Source organism: Rhinoderma darwinii, chromosome 4 (assembly GCF_050947455.1).
Source record: "Rhinoderma darwinii isolate aRhiDar2 chromosome 4, aRhiDar2.hap1, whole genome shotgun sequence".
In the NCBI taxonomy this organism is placed as follows: domain Eukaryota; kingdom Metazoa; phylum Chordata; class Amphibia; order Anura; family Rhinodermatidae; genus Rhinoderma; species Rhinoderma darwinii.
Window position 1 is genome coordinate 161,530,999 of NC_134690.1, and position 22,923 is coordinate 161,553,921.

General features: G+C 39.4%; 1 protein-coding gene across 4 annotated transcripts in view; it reads right to left on the reverse strand.

Annotated features, from left to right (window-relative positions):
• Positions 1 to 258: 258 nt before the first annotated feature.
• The window catches only part of TPRG1 (tumor protein p63 regulated 1), a 79,839-nt gene continuing 57,174 nt past the window's right edge, over positions 259 to 22,923 (reverse strand). For all 4 annotated transcript variants that reach the window (XM_075864084.1, XM_075864079.1, XM_075864083.1 and 1 more), the window contains exons 5-6: positions 1,813 to 1,963; positions 259 to 816 (exon numbers count right to left, since the gene is read on the reverse strand). In XM_075864084.1, coding sequence (XP_075720199.1) covers positions 622 to 816; positions 1,813 to 1,963 — 346 coding nt within the window. In that variant the 3' untranslated portion in view covers positions 259 to 621. The remainder of the gene's footprint in view (positions 817 to 1,812; positions 1,964 to 22,923) is intronic.

Below are 22,923 nucleotides of genomic sequence, written 5' to 3' on the forward strand. Positions count from 1 at the left end.
ATGAGAGCATGAAAAAAATGTAAACCTGATTTTGTTGTTTTAATCCTTTTTGAAGAACGGTATTGTATTCCAGTCCCACCTTTTATGGTTAGAGTTCCTTAGGATTATTTCAGATTCATCCATTAAAAAAGTCTGGGCAACACTAACACAGATGATGGCAAGAAAACTTAGATGTGACCGAGATATTGGAAGTTGCAATTTGTACAACACATTTCAGTGGAACAAAGAACAAGACAAGAACACACATACAACCATCGGTAAATATATATTTAGTTTAATTGATTGAGATTTATTAAAGCTTTACCGTACGAAGGTGTATAAATGATTAATATTAAAAACACACTAAACATGATATAAGTTGTAGTGGTGACGGGCTTTTCTACAGCTACATACATACCCTTCAGTGGTCCCCTAACATTCAGCCAGTAATCCCTGGTTTTAATCCTGTAAATGGTAGTACAGCAACTTAACAAATAGGCGGTGTGTGAAACATCAGAGTTCCAGACTGATGTCTTCCATACATAAACACCTAACAAGATAATGTGGCTTATTTATATGTGTCTATGTGTACAGCAAAGAAAACATCTGTTAAACACTTGACACAAACAATATCAGCTTTACTTAAAAGCCAACGCTGCCTCTTGCAAGAGAATACCCAAGTTTGTTGCGGTTCCCGATGAAGGACATAAATCCAACGTATGTCTCAATCAAAAGTGGTTGATTTAAGATCAAGGCTCCATTTGCTCGCCCTGGCACAGGGTTAGTCTTGTGTGATTCCTGCACAGCTTTTACCAATTGATTATTAAAGATTGAAATCTGCAGAAACAAAATACAGTGTTTGAAAAGTAGATGTTCAGAATGCTCCAATTCATGTTTCCACACCTAAAAAGACAATGCGATCTGGTACACTTGATGGTTAATGTGAAGAGCCGTCTGTCTATCTATACATGGAGTCAACATTACGTTTAACGCTGAGAATTCATGTCATGGTTCAAATGTGTTTTTTACCACAAATCCCGCTGTTTTTATGAAACTGGGTCTATTTTGCCGCAATTCATAGCAAAAAACGCATTTGAACCGCGACGTGAATTCTCAGCCTAATACATATTTTTTCTCCCTGACAGGTCATTCTTCCTATATGAAGCTTGTAGGTTTCCCTTCACTTGTACTATTGAACATGCCAGTAAGGCACACAGTGCCCTCTAGTGGTAACGTTAAAGTGTACATTTTCTATACCAATTTCTTCTAAACTCCCTAAAGATAAGTAAAACTACCTTGAATTCATTTTAGTAATAAATGATAAATAATAGTGATCACTGCTGTAGATTGACCCTGAAGAGACCTGAATAAAAATATGTGCTCGTTTCTATTTGCAACCTCTCTGGAGTTCATGTTTCAGGAAAAATGTCATCCTCCTACAGAGTACAGTGGGTGCAAACTCCAAACACAGTTTTCCAGCCCACATAACTGAATTCCACACAGCACCTGTCATATGAGCAGCACTGGTGTATACTGAATATGTGACTTCATTGAAAGAATGGGCCTCACTTTCAGCTACTCAGCAACTTAAGAGATTTACTGTTCTGAGAACAACACCCTAATAATTAATTCTGGGTGATACCTCACTTAAGTGATTTTGGTACGTATGCACATATGCAGTTATAGTAAGCATGTGGAGAAAAATCATCTCTATTGACTGGTGGTGTATATATATATATATATATATATATATATCTACACACACACACATTTATATATATATATATATATACACACATACATACACGCCAGTATATTGACACAAACATTTACCTGGCTGATTGCAGAGAAATTTTCGGAACAGGTAAGAGGGTGATCGATGAAGGTAGTGTACGGTAGATCACTAGATAAAGGGTTCCAGCGGGAAACAAAGGAGGCCTCGCGCAATTTATCCCAGTGGATACGCAGACCTTCTCCATCTCTCCTGTTAAATGAAATGACTGGTCTTTAAATAAATAGATTATATATATATATTCACACACACACACACACATCTATATATATATATATATATATATATATATATATATATATATATATATATATATATATATATATATATATATAAAATGAATAATTGACAAACAATTCTCAGAAATGATGGTGCCAATGCACAGTGATACATATTGCAGGCAAATGCCAAGGTATTGGAATATATAATAAGGCTCTTTTAAAACAACCTTCTTTTCTGATAATGATCATAAAAAAGCAAAAGAAAACTACCATATGCCATATAATGCTGTGTGCAGATGATGTAGAGCTGGGTTTGCCAACTAAAATTTTGGGCTACACCGTTCTTGCATGATAATAAATCTCTGTGTTAATATAGAATAGTATCTGAAAGATGCAGTGAAGTTACTTGCAGGCTTATTTTACATACAATCCAGAATGCACATCATAAGAAAATTTGTTTTGCTCCAAAATGACAAATTGCTTTGGTACATTCCACTCGATAACATATTTTATTAAAGCGTAATAACTACCGGACGAACCCTTTAAAAGTAAATCAGTCGGGAAAGCCCAAAGTCGACAACTCATGAGCCGTCTTGGTGATTCTGATTGGCCAAGAGGGCTTCAAGGACAGTAATTTACATACATGGTGTAATAATCTATCGGCCCAATTCTATCAGAGCTGAATAGTTTTGAGCAGGCAGATACATATTATTCTTTGTAACAAACACCTAGTCAGCACAACGGAAGGAGAGTGGCGGTACGCTGCTAAACATAATGCTGCGGTCACAACCACCCAACGTGTTACCACACTAAATTCTGCTTCAGTGCAAAAAAATATCAAGTTCTTCCCTTACCTGCGAGACACACTATACGATCTATCAGGATATTTGGAATACATTAGTTATAATAAAAGATCTGAAACCTAATAATTTTTTCATGTAATCCTCTTTTAAAGATTAGATATCTTGCTGGAAAAAAAAAATGATGAATTGCGATGCATGCCATTCCCTCTCCATAACACAACAGTTTTATTTCAACATCACTGTTTTCTTTGCATCTGGTAACAAAACCCCAGCTTAGTGAAAACGCGGTATGTGCGGTTAATGGAAACTCTTGGCAGCAGGCCATTAAAACAATATCCACAATGGGGAGTCAGCAGCTTTGTGTGCAAGTACGCTATTGTACAAATTTACTTACCGCCACACTCTTCAGTATTTGACCATCTGTCCTGAAGTACAGGCATGTGTTAAGTTACAAAGCTTTCCATTACCAGCAATGTTTCTGGCAAGGACCATATTATCAAGCTTCATTATAAAACACTTGACAAATGGAATTTCTCCATCTTGGAATGTTACGGGGCTTGTCTCGATTTCTGTCGCAGAAAGATTAGTCTTCGTAAAGTAAAAAAATTTAATATCCTGCAACGCCACTGGCCGTTACCCTGAAATTAATGTGACGATATGCAAAGTACCTTGGAAAATCAACTCTTATAGAAAATCCTAACTGAACTGTTAACATGTTCCTGGACTTTATTGCTTTTTTTATAAGTCCGGTTATATGGCGTGAAATACTAAATAAGTGGCAGAGCTGGATTTCTCATGTAACGGCTTCTGTTATGCATTATAATAATGTATGTGATATTAAACATCTGGTCAAATGAAAAACTCAGCTCTACAAAGCATATAGCAAATATAGGGGAATTGGTCATTGAACCATAATAACTCCCTAAGTTAGGCTGATGTAGTACTGTAGGTCGACTTGCTATCCTATGTGGTGACCACAGATTATACATTGAGATTTCATGATGAGTTGTGTCAAATGACAAAATCAGCTGTACGAAATTTACCAGAATACATTACGCAATAGTAGTTAGTATGACAATCACTACCTATAAAAGCTGTAGTTTTTCCATAATACACATAGATGTATGCGGGCAATTTCACGTCCCACACATCGGCCCTGTTTTTCAACATCCTCTTGTGTGAAGTCTGTTCACAGACTATAGGTCTACTGTGTATACTGCTGACAGATTTGCAGGGTAAAGTCAACCAGGCCCCTAAGACGGTTATATTGGTTGAAAGAAAGAAATTGTACCTCAAGTTGAGGGCTAAATACTGTACATCGTGTAAGCATTTTACTAAAGGAGTAAATGGAGTTTTGCTTGAACCGTTTCCCGTGTCTTCTGTTCAGTTATTTGCCACTGGACAATGTGGTCACATCTCTTAGCCATATGACTGCTGGACATGACATCCCTGTGGTTGTATGGAAGTTTGTTTTTGTCGAATATTTGGAAGAATTTTTTTTATCAGAATAAATTCGCAAGTGTATTCTTTTCTACTTCACACAGGTTCTCGGCATCACTGAGTTCTCGCTCATTTCCCCACATGAGGAAAATTAAAAAAATGTACAGCTGATTAAAAAAATTCTAAAGAATTCACCAGAAGCAATGAAATAAAATCATAGCCAAAAGGTAAAGAAAGTACTAGATTTATGACAAAGGTGCTGGGTGTGTACAGAAAAGTATGCAGGCAGATAGGGACGCTGGAATAAAGTGCTGTGCAGGGATGACCAGCATCTGCAACCCTGCCCAGCTGTAAAAAAGAAGGTCTTCCAGCTCCACCTAAAGAAATGTGACTCCTTGTGTACATTAAGAAGACAAAGAAAGGAAAATAGCTGGCATCTCTAAGGGTATTAAAAGCTGTTTTGCTGACTGAATCACCTCAAAATGAAATATTTTCCATGACGAGAATAAAAGACGCTGGCACTGTGTCAGACACTAAGATTGCACAGTGTCTCGAGTCTATCCATGCCCTCAGGCTCTTACAAACCTTTAAGGCAGGTGCTCCTTTATCTGCTCTTTGCTCACCTGGCTGTTAACCAGCATGCTTCTAAGACCTCACCTCTTCTCCATTAACTGTTTGTTAGCTTTGGCCAGCAAGGAAGTGAGTTATTAAGTGGAGTGAGTAGCCTTAGGCTCTAAGATCTGGCTCAAATAAAAAGCCCTGGTGCCAAAAAACACGAGCCTGGAGCAATAAGCTTATCTTCAGTTTAATCCAGTATAGGAAAACACTTCTAATATTTGGTATTGGGAACACGTACAGGGCCCTGCTCGAAAGAGCTTACAATCTATGAGGACATAGGGGTGACACAAAAGCAAAAAAAAATAAATGCTTGATTTGTTCAATGGTCCAGCCATCTTTTATAAAAAATAGGGTAGTACACATAAAGCTGCATGAGGTAGTCACCCAGCAGGTATCTGTGTATGTACATACAAAAAGCGCATTATGAGGCAAGGAGTGTGGGGGATACTGTTGAAGGAAGGGGCCATGTATTGAGTGTCAATTTATGGAATGTGGCTTCAAGATTAGCTTAAATTCAGTGGGCTGCTACATCTCTTCTTACATGTGGAATTTACAAAACATTCTATAGTGTTGTATGGCAGGTTCCTACAATTGTAGAGCGGTTATAGCTCTGAACTAACACAAGGTCACCAGTTAATTCTTTTACTTGAGTAACAAAAAAGTGACTATAGGGTCAAGAAAATATTAGCACCTTGACTTTGCTTGATTTTATTACTCAGAAAATGAAATTCACTGTACATCATGTAGTTCACTCCATGTAAATTCTACATAGACAGCTATAAAGCCCTTCGGTGTAATGACCCTGCCAAACCGAATCATAAAGCTCAGATATCGGAGGCCGCTGCTTTCAATGCTGCCAATTTTTATATCCATGCTGCAGTTAGATTTCACACACGTTTTATAAAATAGGTATGCAGCATTATCCTACTATTTTTATTTTCAGCAGTGTGGCAACATTTGTTCAATGCAAGGTCAGGACCGTCTGGTATAAAAAAGTTTTTCGCAACAGGGAAGAGACATGCAGCATTGTACCTGTCTATAGCCCCGTAAAATAATGCTGTGGAGAAAAGGACACCCTTTTAGTACATCAGGTGGAGTACACAGTGTATCCTGCTTAGCTCTATCTGGGCAATGGCTCAAGTGTTAATCCTGCAGATAGGCTATCACTGTCAGGATGAAGAATTCTCTTTAGGGCATACCACAGGCTTGTAGCACTGTATTGCTAATCTCATAAAACAGACTTTAGTGCTTCCACCAGTATTTTTACTATATGGCCTGTAAGGTACAGAAAATTGATACATATCTACAGGAAGGTCACTCACTTTTTCTGTGGAATTGTACGATGCTTTGGAGTTTCCAGATCTACTTTATGAATGCATATGATGATTATCATAAGTGATCTGTGAAATACTTTCCGGCTGACGGCAATCTTACTTATGTTTATTTTTTTAAAGATAAGCCGAACAATAAAGTGAATTATTCATAAGAGCTCTACAACGTTGAAGATTACCAGACATTTCATATAATGTTAATAGAAAACTTATATAAAACACTGACATGTATTCATAGAAAAAGAATAGGCCCTTCTAATAGTTCAGTCTTTGATTTCTTGTGCTGTTCCTATGTTTGGCATTTGGGTTCCAGCTACTTCTTTTATTTATATTGAATGTTTAAAAGGAATGCATCATCAAAAAAAGACATATTATTTAAATTAAGTTTTTACTATAGACATATTCTTAAGCATTTTTTTTTTTTTAAATAGTTTTATATGTTACTTTTCCCTATTAAAAATATATTGACATACTACAGTTATCACACTGGCCACTAGAACAGACACATAAGACTGACACTTCCGGTTTCCTGTAGCTCACTTGTTAGCTTTGCTGTGCAGACTGGTTCAGGGTCAGCAGAGAGCTGGTGCTTGATTGACAGCTCTATTGTAATGCTGGAAGACTAGATAAGGCAAGATAGCAACACTATACACTCTTCATTATTTGAACAGAGCTATGCGTCAATTTGATTTTTAGTAGGTTTGGATTTATCTAACCATTACTACAATTTATAATATTTGTGCTGTTATATGAACAAAGATATTTTAACTTCTGATATCCATATCATTTACAGCAGATTTCAGGTTATCCCATTTTAAACAAATTGGAATATACTAAACTAATGCCAGGATATTGTTATTTTTGTTTTACATTGTAGGTTACGAATAATCAATGCTATTAGTGGGTTAAACCGGTATTTGTTTGGATAATGACAGATGTTAAAGAGAAAAGCAAGCTTTTGGATTTAACTAGGGTGTGTAAATACTGTAGCTTCCATTATTATTATTTTTTCAGTTTAGTTAAGTATTATAATAAAAACCCAGAAAATTCCAAAGAAAAGCTGTCATAGCTGGACCAGTCTCAACATGTTGAATTCACATCACACGGCCTCTCTTCAGTATGCACCTCTTTTCACAGTTGGAAAATGGTCATTAGCTAACATGACATGATTTCCTTTACTTGTCAGCAAGTGGAAAACCAATACAGGCCTACAGTATGTTTTAGCTGAATAGACTCCGTATACATGGAGCATATTTACCTTTCACATGAAATCCTCAGTCAAAGGATCCTGTATTTGGAACCTAAAGCCTTCCCTCTACTGAGCACCATAGAAAGTATGTGAGTAGAATTTGTATCTACAATGCATACAACCAGTGGCGCAACTACCGCTGTAGCAACCGTTGCGGCTACGGGGCCCATAACATGAGGGGGCCCGCGCCGCATGCCGGCAGGGGCCCCCGCATGGCCGGAGGCTCCGCCTGCAGCCGCTATGGCTGCTACAGCGCGACGCCACTGAAGGGTTTGTTCCTACAAAAGACATACATGTGTGATCGCTGGCAGCGATAAGTAGAACAGGGGACCGAAAGTCCCCTGAAATTCTCAATAACAAACCTAGGACTTTCGGGGTCTGTCGGCAGCTCCATAGAAATTAATTGTGCACCGGTCGTGCCTGTGCGCATGCGTGACCAGCGCTTCTTTCATTTTTATTGAACTGCGCAGACTCCGGAAGTCCGAAGTTTGTCATGGAGAACTTCGGGTCCCCCGGTCTCCTTATAGCTGCCATCGATCACACATGTATCCACTATCCTGTGGTCCTGTGGTACCTGTAGCAGTTCATACAGTGGTAACAGCTAGGCTCAGATGGGACCTTGGCAGCAGACACCAGGCGTGGTGTAACACAGCAGGCATGACAGATGGCACAACACAACTCCAACTTTCTAAGGCACAGAAACAACAATAGCACAGGATACAAGTAGCAGGTACGGGAACACTGGAAACATGATAACACTAAGAGACCAAAGGTAGCACAGGATACAGGTAGCAGGTACGGGAACAGGATAAGACTAAGAGACTATTTGCAAGACTAACACGGGTAAACACAACAACGCTCCGGCAATGATAAAAGGTCAGAGCCCTTTTTAGAGTCCAGGGTGATCATGGGTAAATTGATGATTATTTTCATGTGCGCGCTGGCCCTTTAAGGCCGGGTACGAGCGTGCACGAGCACCCTACGTGACATCACAACGGAGCGGAAGTGAGTGCTGGTGTCTCTTGGGCAGGAGATGGAGGCCAGCGCTCACAGATCCATGGCTGCGGCCGTCGGGGGGTGAGTAATCCCAGCGGTTCCGTGGCCGTGGACGCTACAGCTACCTATCAGGGCCAAGTGTGTAGTATTTGAATCTGCTCAGTCTTCTCATTGTTGCTTTTGATTCTCTTGTATATGCATGTTTTAATCAAGCTCCTGGTTACACCCTGAATCACCTTGACTGTTTGGATTCTTTGAACTGGACTTCAGTTTGTCTTTGAATTTACCCTCTTCTCACGGATTTGGACTTTTAGTATTTCCTGGTTTTATACTCCGCTTGCTGATTACCCCCATGACTTGTCTGGTTATCCATTCTGGTATTGCCTGCATTGCACCTCCTGTCCAACATCTTATTCTGTAAAATCAACCTGTGTTCTATGCAGCCAAATCCAACCTGCCTTGCAGTGGGCTCTGGTGAAGACCATAGAGTAGCTCTAGACTCTGCTGACCAGAGTGGTAACGGACTTGAGGTAGTGGATTTGCCTGCATGCTTGATCCAGACAGTCTCCAGCTGTCTTTGAGGAATTGCTCGTATAGAAATTTCATAAACTTGCACCCTGGGGAATTAATCAAGTAGTGATTCCTTGACAACTACATCTTTTACAAAGAGAAAACTATTTGTTAAAAAAAAAAAAAACATATCGCCATATTTTTTTTTCAGTCAACGGAATGACGTGAGGGATTGTTATTGCGGGCAAAATTTAGTTTTTAAAGATACCGTTTCAGGGTACATACACCTTTTTGGGGGAGGGAGCGAGGGTGACCAAAAAAAAGCAATTCTGGCAGTTTTTATTTTATACAGTGTTCACCCTATGGTGTAAATAACCTTATATTATAATAGTTTGGACTTTTGTCGACGCAGCTATACCAATTATGTTTACTTTTTATATTACTTTGGGGGGAAAACTGAAAAAGTTTTTTGTTATTTAACTTTTAATGTTCTATTTTACGAAAAACTTTGTTTAACTATTTTTTGCATTTTTGTTTTATACCCACTAGGGAACTTGAACAAGCGATGTCTTGTAGTGTATTGTGCTATTTACCGGCTTCTATTAAACCATGCCTCTGGCGGGGCTTAAAAATAAGAAGATAGCAGACCTGGTGCCTTCACTAGGACCCCAGACTGCCATAATAACCATCGGCACCTGCAATCACCTAATGGGGGGCTGATGGGATGACAGAGGGGGCCGTCCCCCTCTAACAGTTTAGATTCCGCAGTCGCTATTGACCAAGGCATCTAAGTAAAGCGTCTGGCCATTAGTGCGAGATGTCAGCTGTAATACACAGCTGACACCGGCAGCATATGGAACAGGCTCAGATGGCACTATATTTCTCCCCCCGTGCCATGACATACAGTTACGTCATGGTGTGGCAAAGGGTTAAAAAATTAATAAAGTCAACTTTCTGCATATCTGAGTGGCCAAGAAGGATCAGACTACCCAAATAACATATCACATGCTAACATTTTCAGCCCTCTGACTGAAGGCCAATTAGCAGGTGCGGATACACTCACCAGCTTCTACTTGCTGGGTCTTACATTACTGGGTCTGTCCAGTGCCAGGGACTCTAACAATACGTGTCACTGCTGTTCTTAAAGCAAAGTCTATGTATAGTAGAAGTTGAACGTATACTATTGCACCATAAATTAATTATACTTTTGCATGTGTTTACTTGCTTTAGTTCTTGAATATTAAAATGTGAGAATATATAATGAAAAAACACAATTACATTCTCACTGTAGACCCTGATTACATATAACCATTTATTACTGGACATTCGCTGTGTAAGTCACATACAAAATATTGAAAAAGTTAGAGCTTGTTCATGAGAGCGCATTTAGGGCCATTTTTCAGTTTTGGCTTTTGGTTGCCATAGGCATGGTAAGTAAATGGATTATAAATTAGCAAAATCAGAAATGTTCCACTTTATAGCCCTTTACATGTTACTTATATCTTATCTGCGGTAGTTTTTATATTTGCTACCAAGTGTCATGTACATTAAAAAATTGAAAAATGTCCTTGGTTAAATTGCCTTTTTAATATTTAATTAAAATGGTGACCCTACACAATACAGACAGAACTTCCATATAGGCGGCTGCTTGGGTGTTACTTCAAACATTTGCATTAAGGAACCCACTAGAGATATTCTGTATTATTAATCATTTATACTTGTTAATGAAGAAAGCTATGTTACAAACATCAGTGTGCTTTTTTTTCTGTGGAGAAGCAAATGTAAAAAAAATTTTTACAACTGCGTCTATGGACAAGGCACCAGGCTAATGGCATGCTGGAGTATGAAAAAAAATGAAAGCACCAAAAAACGCAGAAGCACAGCAGAGGTACGCTAAAACTTCTGTACATGGGTACTGGCGTAGGCCTCATGCCTGTGATGTTTCATAGCAAGTGAGCCGCCTTATAGTGTTTCCATATGACCCCGTATTCTCCCCTTAAAGCAATGCTTTCTAGGAGTGCCGTATTACAGATGGCCATGTACACGAGGCATCAAGCCATGTTCACAGTTTCAGATCCTTACGCTTGCCCATTTCTCCTGCTTCCAACACATCAAACTTCAAGTACTAACTGTTCACTTATCCCACCCCTTCACAGCTGCCATTGTAAAGAGATAATCAATGTTTATTTTATATATCACCTGTCAGCGGTTTTAATGTTATCGTTGTATGGTGTATATATTTTATCATACTGGTTAAGAGATATATATGTTGGTAGGTCGTCATGATATTTACTTATCTTAACAAGTATAGTAGAGCTGCAGGCAGAAGGAGTGTGGAAAACCGTAACATCACTAGCCAGCTATCTTTTTAAGCTTAGCAATGATGGACTGGGATTTGAAGAAGCAGGTCTAGAGCCTACAGAATGTTAGCGCGTCATGTTGATTCCCGTTCTGCACAAACCTGACCCTTCCTTTGAGCTTCGTGTACAGACCAATAACAGTCACTGCGATCTGCATCGCAATGTGTCAAGAGCTGACGGAACCACGGGAATGGATCCTGCAAGTACTGTGGTCACCAGAATGGATCCCAGAGGTACTGTGCAGCCAGCGGGGCCATCCAGACTCCCTCTGTTGCATAGGGGAGCTCCAGTGATAGATGTCCATATAGTTACGCCACTGGAACTTCTCGATGTACAAATCAAATGGAGGCTTTGACTGATGCCGAACATTGGCTTCGATCACTAATAATGGTATCCGAATAACAAATATGTAATGAATTACACATCACAGCCTCCTTTTAAAGTATATGCTGAGAGATTTCCCCGGAGTATACGTTAAAGGAAGGACAAAAATGCAGTGTGAGGAGGTTGAAACCTTGTGGGTGGAATTACAAAGGGAGGTAAACACAGAAAAATACTTTTGGTGTAATCTATAGACCCCCCAATATAGCTGAGGAGATGGAAGGTCAGCTATATAAACAGATGGAGCGGGCCGCACAGGCTGGTACAGTAGTGATAATGGGAGATTGTAATTACCGGGATATTAATTGGGTGTCATGGTTCGGTTTCAACTGCAAAGGGGAGACATTTCCTCAACCTGTTGCAGGAAAATTTTATGGGCCAGTTTGTGGAAGACCCGACTAGAGATGAGGCTCTGTTGGATCTGGTCATTTCTAATAATGCAGAGCTTGTTGGGAACGTCAATGTTTGTGAAAACCTCGGTAACAGTGATCATAATATAGTTATATTTTACATATACTGTAAAAAACAAACATAGGCTGGGAGGGCAAAAACACTTAATTTTAAGAAGGCCAATTTCCCCAGGATGAGGGCTGCAATTCAGGATATAGACTGGGAAGAACTAATGTCAAATAATGGTACAAATGATAAATGGGAGATTTTAAAATCTACTTTGGGTAATTATAGTGAAAAATGTATTCCTATAGATAACAAGTATAAACAACTAAAATTAAACCCCACATGGCTTACACCTTCTGTAAAAAGGGCAGTACATGAAAAAAAAAGGGCATTTGAAAAATACAAATCTGAGGGTATAGCTGTAGCCTTTGTAAATTATAAAGAGCTTAATAAAATCTGTAAAAAGGTAATAAAATCAGCAAAAATACAAAATGAAAGGCAGGTGGCCAAGGATAGTAAAACAAATCCCCAAAAATTCTTCAAGTATATACATGCAAAAAAGCCAAGGTCTGAACATGTGGGACCCCTAGATACTGGTAAAGGGGAGTTGCTCACAGGGGATCAAGAGAAGGCAGAGTTACTAAATGGGTTCTTCAGCTCTGTATATACAACAAAAAAAGAGCAGCTGATGTAGCTGGTGCCAGTGCTGTTAATATATCAGTTGATATACTGAATTGGATGAATCTAGATATTGTGCAAGCTAAATTAAATAAAATAAACGTACACAAGGCCCCGGGACCAGATGGGTTACACCCTAGAGTTCTTAAGGAGCTTAGTTCAGTTATTTCTGTCCCCCTCTTTATAATATTTAGAGATTCTCTAGTAACTGGTATAGTGCCAAGGGACTGGGGCAGGGCAAATGTGGTGCCTATTTTCAAAAAGTGCTCTAGGTCTTCCCCGGGTAATTATAGACCAGTAAGCTTAACATCCATTGTGGGGAAAATGTTTGAGGGGCTATTGAGGGACTATATACAGAATTATGTGACAAAAAAATAGTATTATAAGTGACAGCCAGCACGGTTTTACTAAGGACAGAAGCTGTCAAACCAACCTGATTTGTTTTTATGAAGAGGTGAGCAGAAGCCTAGACTGAGGGAACACTGTGGATGTAGTGTTTTTGGACTTTGCAAAGGCATTTGACACGGTCCATCATAGATGTCTAATGGGTAAATTAAGGACTATAGGTTTAGAAAGTATAGTTTGTAATTGGATTGAGAATTGGCTCAAGGACCGTATCCAGAGAGTTGTGGTCAATGATTCCTACTCTGAATGGTCCCCGGTTATAAGTGGTGTACCCCAGGGTTCAGTGCTGGGACCACTATTATTCAACTTATTTATTAATGATATATAGGATGGGATTAATAGCATTATTTATATTTTTGCAGATGACACGAAGCTATGTAATATATTTCAGACTATGGAAGATGTTTGTGAATTGCAAGCTGATTTGAACACACTAAGTGTTTGGGCGTCCACTTGGCAAGTGAAGTTTAATATAGATAAATGTAAAGTTATGCACCTGGGTACGAACAACCTGCATGCATCATATGTCCTAGGGGGAGCTACACTGGGGGAGTCACTTGTTGAGAAGGATCTGGGTGTACTTGTAGATCATAAATTAAATAACAGCATGCAATGTCAATCAGCTGCTTCAAAGGCCAGCAAGATATTGTCGTGTATTAAAAGAGGCATGGACTCACGGGACAGGGATGTAATATTACCACTTTACAAAGCATTAGTGAGGCCTCATCTAGAATATGCAGTCCAGTTCTGGGCTACAGTTCATAAAAAGGATGCCCTGGAGTTGGAAAAAATACAAAGAAAAGCAACTAAACTAATAAGGGGCATGGAGAATCTAAGATATGAGGAAATATTAAAAGAATTAAACCTATTTAGCCTTGAAAAAAAGACGACTAAGGGGAGACATGATTAATTTATATAAATATATGAATGGCACATACAAAAAATATGGTGAAAATCTGTTCCATGTAAAACCCCCTCAAAAAACAAGGGGGCACACCCTCCGTCTGCAGAAAAAAAGGTTCAACCTGCAGAGGCGAAAAGCCTTCTTTACTGAGAGAACTGTGAATCTATGGAATAGTCTACCGCAGGAGCTGGTCGCAGCAGGGAGAGTGGATGGCTTTAAAAAAGGCTTAGATAATTTCCTAGGACAAAAAAGTATTAGCTCCTATGTGTAGAAATTGTTTACTTCCCCTTTCCCATCCCTTGGTTGAACTTTATGGACATGTGTCTTTTTTCAACCGTACAGACTATCTAACCGATTACTTAGCAATTCCACCAACAGAGGTTTTACAAATCACCAATAATTGATCCCACCTCAATAACAAATCAAATACCCCTATCACAAAATACAGGCAGAATAACCAGTATAATAAAAAATATAACATCTTCATTAGATATAAAATACAGAATATAAAATTGAACGACAAACCTATGATGCAGGGATCCCCTCATGTAAATACTAAAAGCTCCTATAGAAAAAACTGCATAGGTAAATACAGCAAAGTGCAAGTGCCTGAACAATAAATGCTGCAGCCCTATACTGACAACAGGGAAAATATTTAAACTAGACAGGCACAAAAAATAAGGACAGAATACAGACCCCCCGGATGTAGGGTTGCTGCATTTATTGCTCAGTGCCACAATAAATTTGCACTTTTCTGTATTTATCCATGCATTTTTTTTTCTATAGGAGCTTTTTAGTATTTACGTATGGGGATTCTTGCACATTGGGTTTGTCCAGTCCATTTTATATTCTGTATTTTAGTTTGTATCTAATAAAGATGTTGTATTTTGCATTATACTGATCATCCTGCCTGTATTTTGTGATGGGGGTATATATCAGATTACTGTACAGTGCCCGGGGTAAAGGTGATATTTCCAAAAATGCAAGTCCGCATTGAGAACTCTGAGCAGACCTCAAAACAGCAAGGAATGATGGGCGATGTCCGCTATGCAAAATTGTGAATGCAGCTGTGGACTAAAAGAGGGGTTGTATAAGCTTTAACATCGATTGCATATCCCTAGGCTTGATGGAATGCCGCAACCTCTTCTGACTTTTTCCAGATGCAGTGCAGCTATCGTTCATGTACTGTATGTGGTATTGAAACGTCAGCCATTTGAATGGGGCTGGGCTACAATATGCAGACACAGCACTTGGACAAGAGCGGTTCAATATCTCAAAAGAATCTGAAGGGCGCACAGCACTCCACCAAGAGCCATGGTCCCTTTGCTCACAGGACAAGTAGATATGTCGCAAAACCCCAGTCTGTTTACGCCCTCCCAAGGAAGTCCACTGCCGGGACCCTCGTGATGAGCAATTATGGCCAGGGTAAGCAGCCAGTGAGTCCTCATTTTGCTTCAGGGGAAATACATCATTACAATGGGCCATTCTTGTAATGCGTGGGCAATCTGGGTCCTCCAGAGGGAAAGCCATTGCAAAGAGCAGGCTAACAGAAGGGCGTGTGAACATGAAAATTGGTTGTTTAAAGCAGACAACCCCTAAATATTGTTTTGTGCAACAGGACATAATGTGATACTGTGATGCACGCATGTTTACTTTTCCATTGCTGATTCAATTACTTTCAAGACATAGTAGGTGTATAAACACCACAGGTAAAGTATATAAATAATGTGTCTATTATCACTGGGTTTAGATGTAATATTTAATAAATGGCCTACTACTCCTCTTATAATTGTGGAAGTTCCAGACTTGCCATGGGGAAATAGGAGGAGAACTGGCAACTCCAATATGATGACATGCAGAGAATGACATAAAGACAGCCTTTGTACAAGAGATGTATGTCTTTCGCCCTTAATATGGCTCGCTTTAAAAAAAAAACAACACAATAAACACAAATAAGTACAAACATAAATAAAGATACCTAAAATTATCATTATTAATTGTGATTCTTGACGTGCTCCTACATGCTGAATTTATATGGCTGTACCCATTATGTTAATTGAACAAGAATACAGTATTTAATGGCGGCAGGTCACATAAACGCCATCTTGTAATAACAGATCCTGGGACAAAGGGGAGCTGGGGCCAAAATGCCTCAAGCACCAATTCTGCTACCTGGACACAAAAGTGATGGATTTAGCGAAGCAACATACCAGTACCAATTCCTTTTTAGAATGTTCATCACTGTTGGACCTTTCATAGATTGCACAATGTACAATCTACTGATCCTTAAAGTATTCACACCGGTTTGCAAGTAATACTGTCTTTACCCTCCACTGTCTTGTGCATAGTTTTTCATTAAAATTAAGAATGAATCTTAATATAAAGGAGGAAATGTTTAATCTGCAAAGGGAAACGTTACTTAACTAAATGTTTAGGGAAAAAAAAAAAAAGATATACAGAAGAGTGGATCTCCCAAACGTAAGGCTGTGTGAACCTGTGAGAATTTTATTTTTATTAACACAGTGTATTATGGTGTTTAGTGCAACTTTGTAATTGTTTTTTATATTAAAAAAAAAAGTTACTTTTGAAATATAGCGTCTATGTATCATGGATACATAGAAGCTGTATCAGTGGGACTGGCGGCTTCGGTGACAGCGGGTCATCCAGCTGTTATCGATCACATCTAAGTTCATATTCAGGATACATAGAAGCTGTATATCAAAAAGTAAACAAAACAATCATCAAAACCAATTAAAAAGTTGCATTAAACACTATGATACATTGTTTTATAAAAAATAACAAAAAAATGTGTTCAAATGTTTACATAGCCTGGCCATATACTAGTGATGTTAGTAGTCTGTAACGACAGAGATCATCTACTGCCTAGATCGGACATATATCTCAAATCATAATCTTCATCCAGTGCCAACATATTCCGCAGCGTTTCAGGGGGTTAATGAACTAACAAAATCAGACCGAACATTAACTAGTTAAAACAAGAGGAGTGAGGGCCCTGCTCGCAAGAGCTTACAATCTAAGAGGAAATATAGTGGTGTCACAAGAGGTAAAAGTTCTTGATTTGTACAATGGTCCAGCCATCTTATGTACAAATGTGCGGAAGACACATAAAGCCGCATGAGCGTCACCCAGCTAATATACTGCATGCTCAGATGTAGATAGTGCAAGAGTGTGAGAGATATTAGTCAATCAAAGTATTGGGTTCTGAGCAGCATTATCCAAGGGGATGTTGAAAAGGAAAGTAGGGCAATAGTAATAGCAGTCAACTTAGGGAATGAGATAGGCCTCACTAATAATATGTGTTAAGACGTGCCTAAAACTGTAAATATTAGTAGTAAATCTAAATGCACAGGGCAGCGCATTCCAGGGAACAAGTGCAGTATGAAAAAAATTCAGGAGATGGGAGTGGGAGATTCGAATTATGGAGGATGTTCATAGATCGTTGGCAGAACGTAGAGCACTGGTAGGGTGGTAGACAGAGATGGGGAGGTGCAGCACCGTGGAGAGCTTTGGGTATGAGAGTGACCAGTTTAAATTATTTTCTAAAGTGAATGGGCAACCAGTGCAGTGACTGGCAGAGGGTAGAGGTATTGGTATAGCGGTTGGACAGAAAGAGGAGTCTGGCTGCTGTATTTAGGATAAATTGGAGAGGAAATAAATGACAGTAGTCGACACAAGAAAGAATCAGGGCATATTTCCTCTAAAGTAAATGTAAAAAATAAACTAAATTGGTATTACCGCGTCCGTAGAAGTCTGATGTATAACATTATTTAACCCGCAAAGAAAGTAAACTAGCAGAATCGCTGTTTTTTTTGTAACCTTAGCACTAAATGTAAATGTAATAAAAAGTGATCAAAAATGTTGCAAATAAAAACGACAGCTCACCCCGCAAAAAATTAGACCACACACTGCTTAATCGACAAAAAAATAAAAACGTTATGGCTCTCAGAATTTTTTTTTTAACAAATAGTTTTTTCTTTGTAAAAGATAAAAAAAACTATAAATTTGGTATCATGTATACTGTAATCATATTGACCTGCAGAATAAGGTTAAGTGGAGGTTTTTAACGCACGGTGAAAGCTTTAAAAATGAAACCCAAAATACCATGAAGGAATCAGTTTTTTTTTCAATTTCACCCCACAATTTTTTTTTCAGTTTCCCAGTACATTATATGGTACTTTAACCCCTTAAGGACGCAGCCTAGTTTTGGTCTTGGCTCGGAGGCCATTTTTCAAATCTAACATATTTCACTTAATGTGCTTATACCTATCCAAACGATTCTGAGATTGTTTTCTCGTGAGACATTGGGCTTTATGTTAGTGGTAAAATTTGGTCAATATATTCAGTGTTTATTTGTAAAAAATAGCAAAATTTTGAGAAAATTTGGAAAAAATTGCATTTTTCTGAATTTAGATGTATCTGCTTGTAAGACAGATGGTTATACCACCCAAAATAGTTACTAGTTCACATCTCCCATATGTCTATTATATGTTGGCATAATTTTTTGAACCGTTTTATTTTTCTAGGACTTTACAAGGCTTAGAACATAAGCTGCAATTTCTCATATTTTGAATGGAATTTCAAAAGCCTCTTTTGTTTTTAGGTACCAGTTCAGTTCTGAAGTGGCTTTGAGGGCCTGTATATTAGAAACCCCTCATAAAACACGCCATTTTAGAAACTAGACCCCTCAAAGTATTCAAAACAGCATTTAGAAAGTTTATTAACCATTTAGGTTTTTCACTGGAATTTAAAGCAAAGTAGAGGTGAAATTTACAAATTTCCCTTTTTTTGTCAGAAAATCCTTTTTATTCAATTTTTTTCTGTAAAACGGAAGGTTTTACCAGAGAAACACTACTCAATATTTATTGCCCAGATTCTGTCGTTTTTAGAAATATCCCACATGTGGCTGTAGTATGGTAATGGACTGAAGCACCGGCCTCAGAAGCAAAGGAGCACCTAGAGGATTTTGAGGCCTCCTTTTTATTAGGCACCATGTCCGGTTTGACGAGGTCTTGTGGTGCCAAGACAGTGGAAACCCCCCAAAAGTGACCCCATTTGGAAAACTACACCCCTTAAGGAACTTATCGAGGATTTTAGTTTAGACCCCACAGGTTTTTTGCTGCATTTTGTGGAATTAGGCTGTGGAGTTGAAAATCACATTTTTCCGATAAAAGGTAAAAAAATTTTTTTAAAGGAATTAAGGACAAAAATGACCCCAACATTTGGAAAGCACTTTCTCCCAATTACGGCAATACCACATATGTGGTCATAAAATGCTGGTTGGACAAACAGCAGGGCTCAGAAAGGCAGGAGTGCTATTTGGCATGTAAATTTTGAGGGATTGGTTTCTGGGTGCCATGTTGCATTTTCAGAGCTTCTGAGGTAACACACAGGGGAAACCCCTTAAAAGTGACCCCATTTTGGAAACTAGACCCCTTGAGGAATTAATTGTAGTTTTCATGGGTTGCATGCGACTTTTTGATCAGTTTTTATTCTATTCTCTAGAAGGCGTGATGACTAAAAAACAGCAATTCTACTATTGTTTTTTATTAAAAAAAAATTATTTTATTTTTTACAGCGTTCACCGTGCGCTATAAATGACATTCACTTTATTCTGCGGGGTCATACGATTGCGGCAAAACCATATGTTTACAGTTTTTTTTTATGTCTAATGGTGTTTGCACAATAAAATACTTTTTATAAAAAATCATTTGCTTATTGTGTTGCCTTATTCTAAGAGCCATAACTTTTTTATTTTTCCATCAAGCAGCGTGAGGACTTGTTTTTTGCGTAACAAACTGTAGTTTCGATGAGTACCATTTTTAGGACATGTGACTTTTTGATCTCTTTTTATTCCATTTTTTGGGAGGTGAAGTGACCAAAAATATTCTGGTATGGTTTATAATTATTTTATGGCGTTCACCGCGTGGGATAAATAACAAAATACTTTTGTAGTTCAGGACGTTACAGACACGGCGATATCAATTATGTATAGTTTATTTATTACATGCATATTGCAGTGTATTAGAGCTGTCCGCTACTCGCTGACTGCAAGCATAGTGGGTCCTGACTTTGTTAGGACCCACTAGGCTTCTGTAGATGGCATAGCCAGAGGCAATTGTTAGGCCTCCAGTTGCCATAGCAACCATCGCCGCCCGCTATCATGTCGCCGGCCGTCGATGGTGATTTAACCCATAAGAAGCCGTGAACGCGGCTTCTAAGGGGTTAATTAGCAGGGACACTGCGATCGGTCCCCGCTGAAGGAGCTGCTGCAACTGCTGTACGAGACAGCAGTTGTCACAGCTACTGTATGTGTCGGGAAGACAGTCGAAATGGCCGTTCCTCCCGCCTCTTACTATTCCGTCATGGAGCTCGAACGATGTGCTTACCGTGACGGAATAGTACGTCAAGGAGCGGGAAGGGGTTAAATGGTGGCAATAAAGACTACAACTCCAGCCGCAAAAAATACGCATTCATACTTCTCTATTGATGGAAAAATAAAAAAGTTATGGCTTTTGGAAGGCAGGGAGTGGAATACTAAAAAATGAAAAATGGCTTGGACTTTAAGGGGTTAACTTGTTTCATTCATTCACCAACCTATGCAGAAATCTGTCAACGTTTTGTTGTTTTAATAAATGGCTGCTTCATCTGTAACTACACTCTAGTCCGATGGATTAAGAATAAATTGTCGTTTTTCACACTACAGTTGAAATCACGATTAGGGGCCTGTAAGATATATAATTTTTCATAAATGAGCTTGTATTTAAATGTAGACATGCATTTATGCAATGCCTAGGCCAAATCTTTCAACTCTCCTTATAGAACAGATTAATTGTGAAAACCAACATAATTACACTATGCCATGTTTTAACCAGGAATGTTATCAATGACTAGCTATACATAATGCCACTAGGTCACCTGTAGATATTGCCACACAGCTCCCCTGTAAGTAGAGCCACACAGCCCCCTGTAAGTAATGCCACGCAGCCCCCTGTAGGGGAATGCCACACAGCCCCCTGTAGGGGAATGCCACACAGCCCCCTGTAGGTAATGCCACACAGCCCCCTGTAGGTAATGCCACACAGCCCCCTGTAGGTAATGCCACACAGCCCACATGTAGGTAGTACCACGCAGCTCCCCTGTAGGTAGTGCCACACAGCTCCCCTGTAGGTAATGCCACACAGCTCCCCTGTAGGTAGTGCCACACAGCCCCCTGTAGGTAATGCCACACAGCCCCCTGTAGGTAATGCCACACAGCCTCCTGTAGGTAATGCCACACAGCCCCCCTGTAGGTAGTGCTACACAGCACCCTTTTACATAGCACCCCCTCCCATAGATGGCACCACCCTACCTTCCTGTAGATAGCGCCACTGTAGGGGACCGTTCAAGGAGAAGTCTGATTTCAATGTCCATATATGTAAAGTGACGTCACTGTGTCCATATATAGACAGTGAGGTTAGGGAATTCTGGAGCGGAATCCCCGGACACAGCTTCGGCAACGCTGTGGCCGGGGATTGGGGATTCCGCTCCTACAGGGAGCAAAAAAATACAATCCTCCTCACATGCACTTCGCACTGTCAGGAGGAGAAGAGAGCGAACGAGTGGGAGAAAGCACGGCCGTCACTTGGATCACATCCGAGTGACAGCCGCGCTTTACACAGCCCCATAGATTTCTATGGGAGCCTTGCGGCCGGGAGAACGGCCGAAAATAGGGCATGCTCCATTTTTTGACGGCCTGGCTTATAAAAAAATTGGCCATGTGAATAGCCCCATTTGGGGTCTATTGTCCCTACTGCGGCCGCGTGACGGCCATTCAAAAACCGGCCGTCACATGGCCGGGAATCCCGGTTGTGTGAATAGGGCCTAAGACTTCTATTTTGAGTCTTATTATAGTTTTATTGCATTTGTGGTTAGCCACACACAGCATGGGGACAATGCCGGTGACAAGCATGGCACACTTGCGGTATGATTTAGACAGTCTGACCAAATATTCTGTCAATGCTGTATTGCCCTAGCTCCCTGATGGAAGTGTTCCTCCACTGTTGTGGGTGTAAACTGTTTTTCTTTCCTTTTCATCTTATTTTGCAATGTGCGTCTATCCTCATTTTCCATTGTGTGCTTGGTTTTTGTTTTGCTAAGATCATGTACCAAAGACTATTTGCTTTTGTAATTTGCCCTTTAATTGTCTTCCAATAACATGACAATGACTGTTTTGTATGTAAACTATACAGGCTATATTATGTTTTATGCTTTTTAACAAAAATATTATCTTGTGGTCTCATGTTTGTGATCAAGGTACTTTGCCTCCAGGCTACTACACTTCATCAGAGAGACAGCTTGGCAATCTTAGTACATATTGGCATACAACAATAGGACACCACCGAGTTAATGGGAAATACATCATGAAATCTAGAATAACTTTGTGTAGTATCCGTTTGTGACATACATAAACAAACACGTATTAATATTAAAGAAGCACTCCCATAAAATGTTTCATTGCTTTGTCCGTTTGTAATGGGCATCTTTTACATGTATATGCTATTTATTTGCTCACCGAGCATCTAGTTTTCAAAACACAGGTTCTGTTCGGCTCCCGCGTGCGGTCACGTCATCTCTAACCTGACTCGCCGATTCAAGCAGCATCTTATGTGTGGACCGGAAGCCAGTTTCTCTATGTAAGTCTGAGACTCACATTCTGAGTCTCATAGACTTACATAATGGAACTGGCTTAAAAAATCCACTGTTTAAATTACGGAAAATCCACAGTATTTACGCTACATGTGAACATACCCGTATACGGTCTTTTACAAATCGAGAAAACATGCAATACCTGAAACAAGTC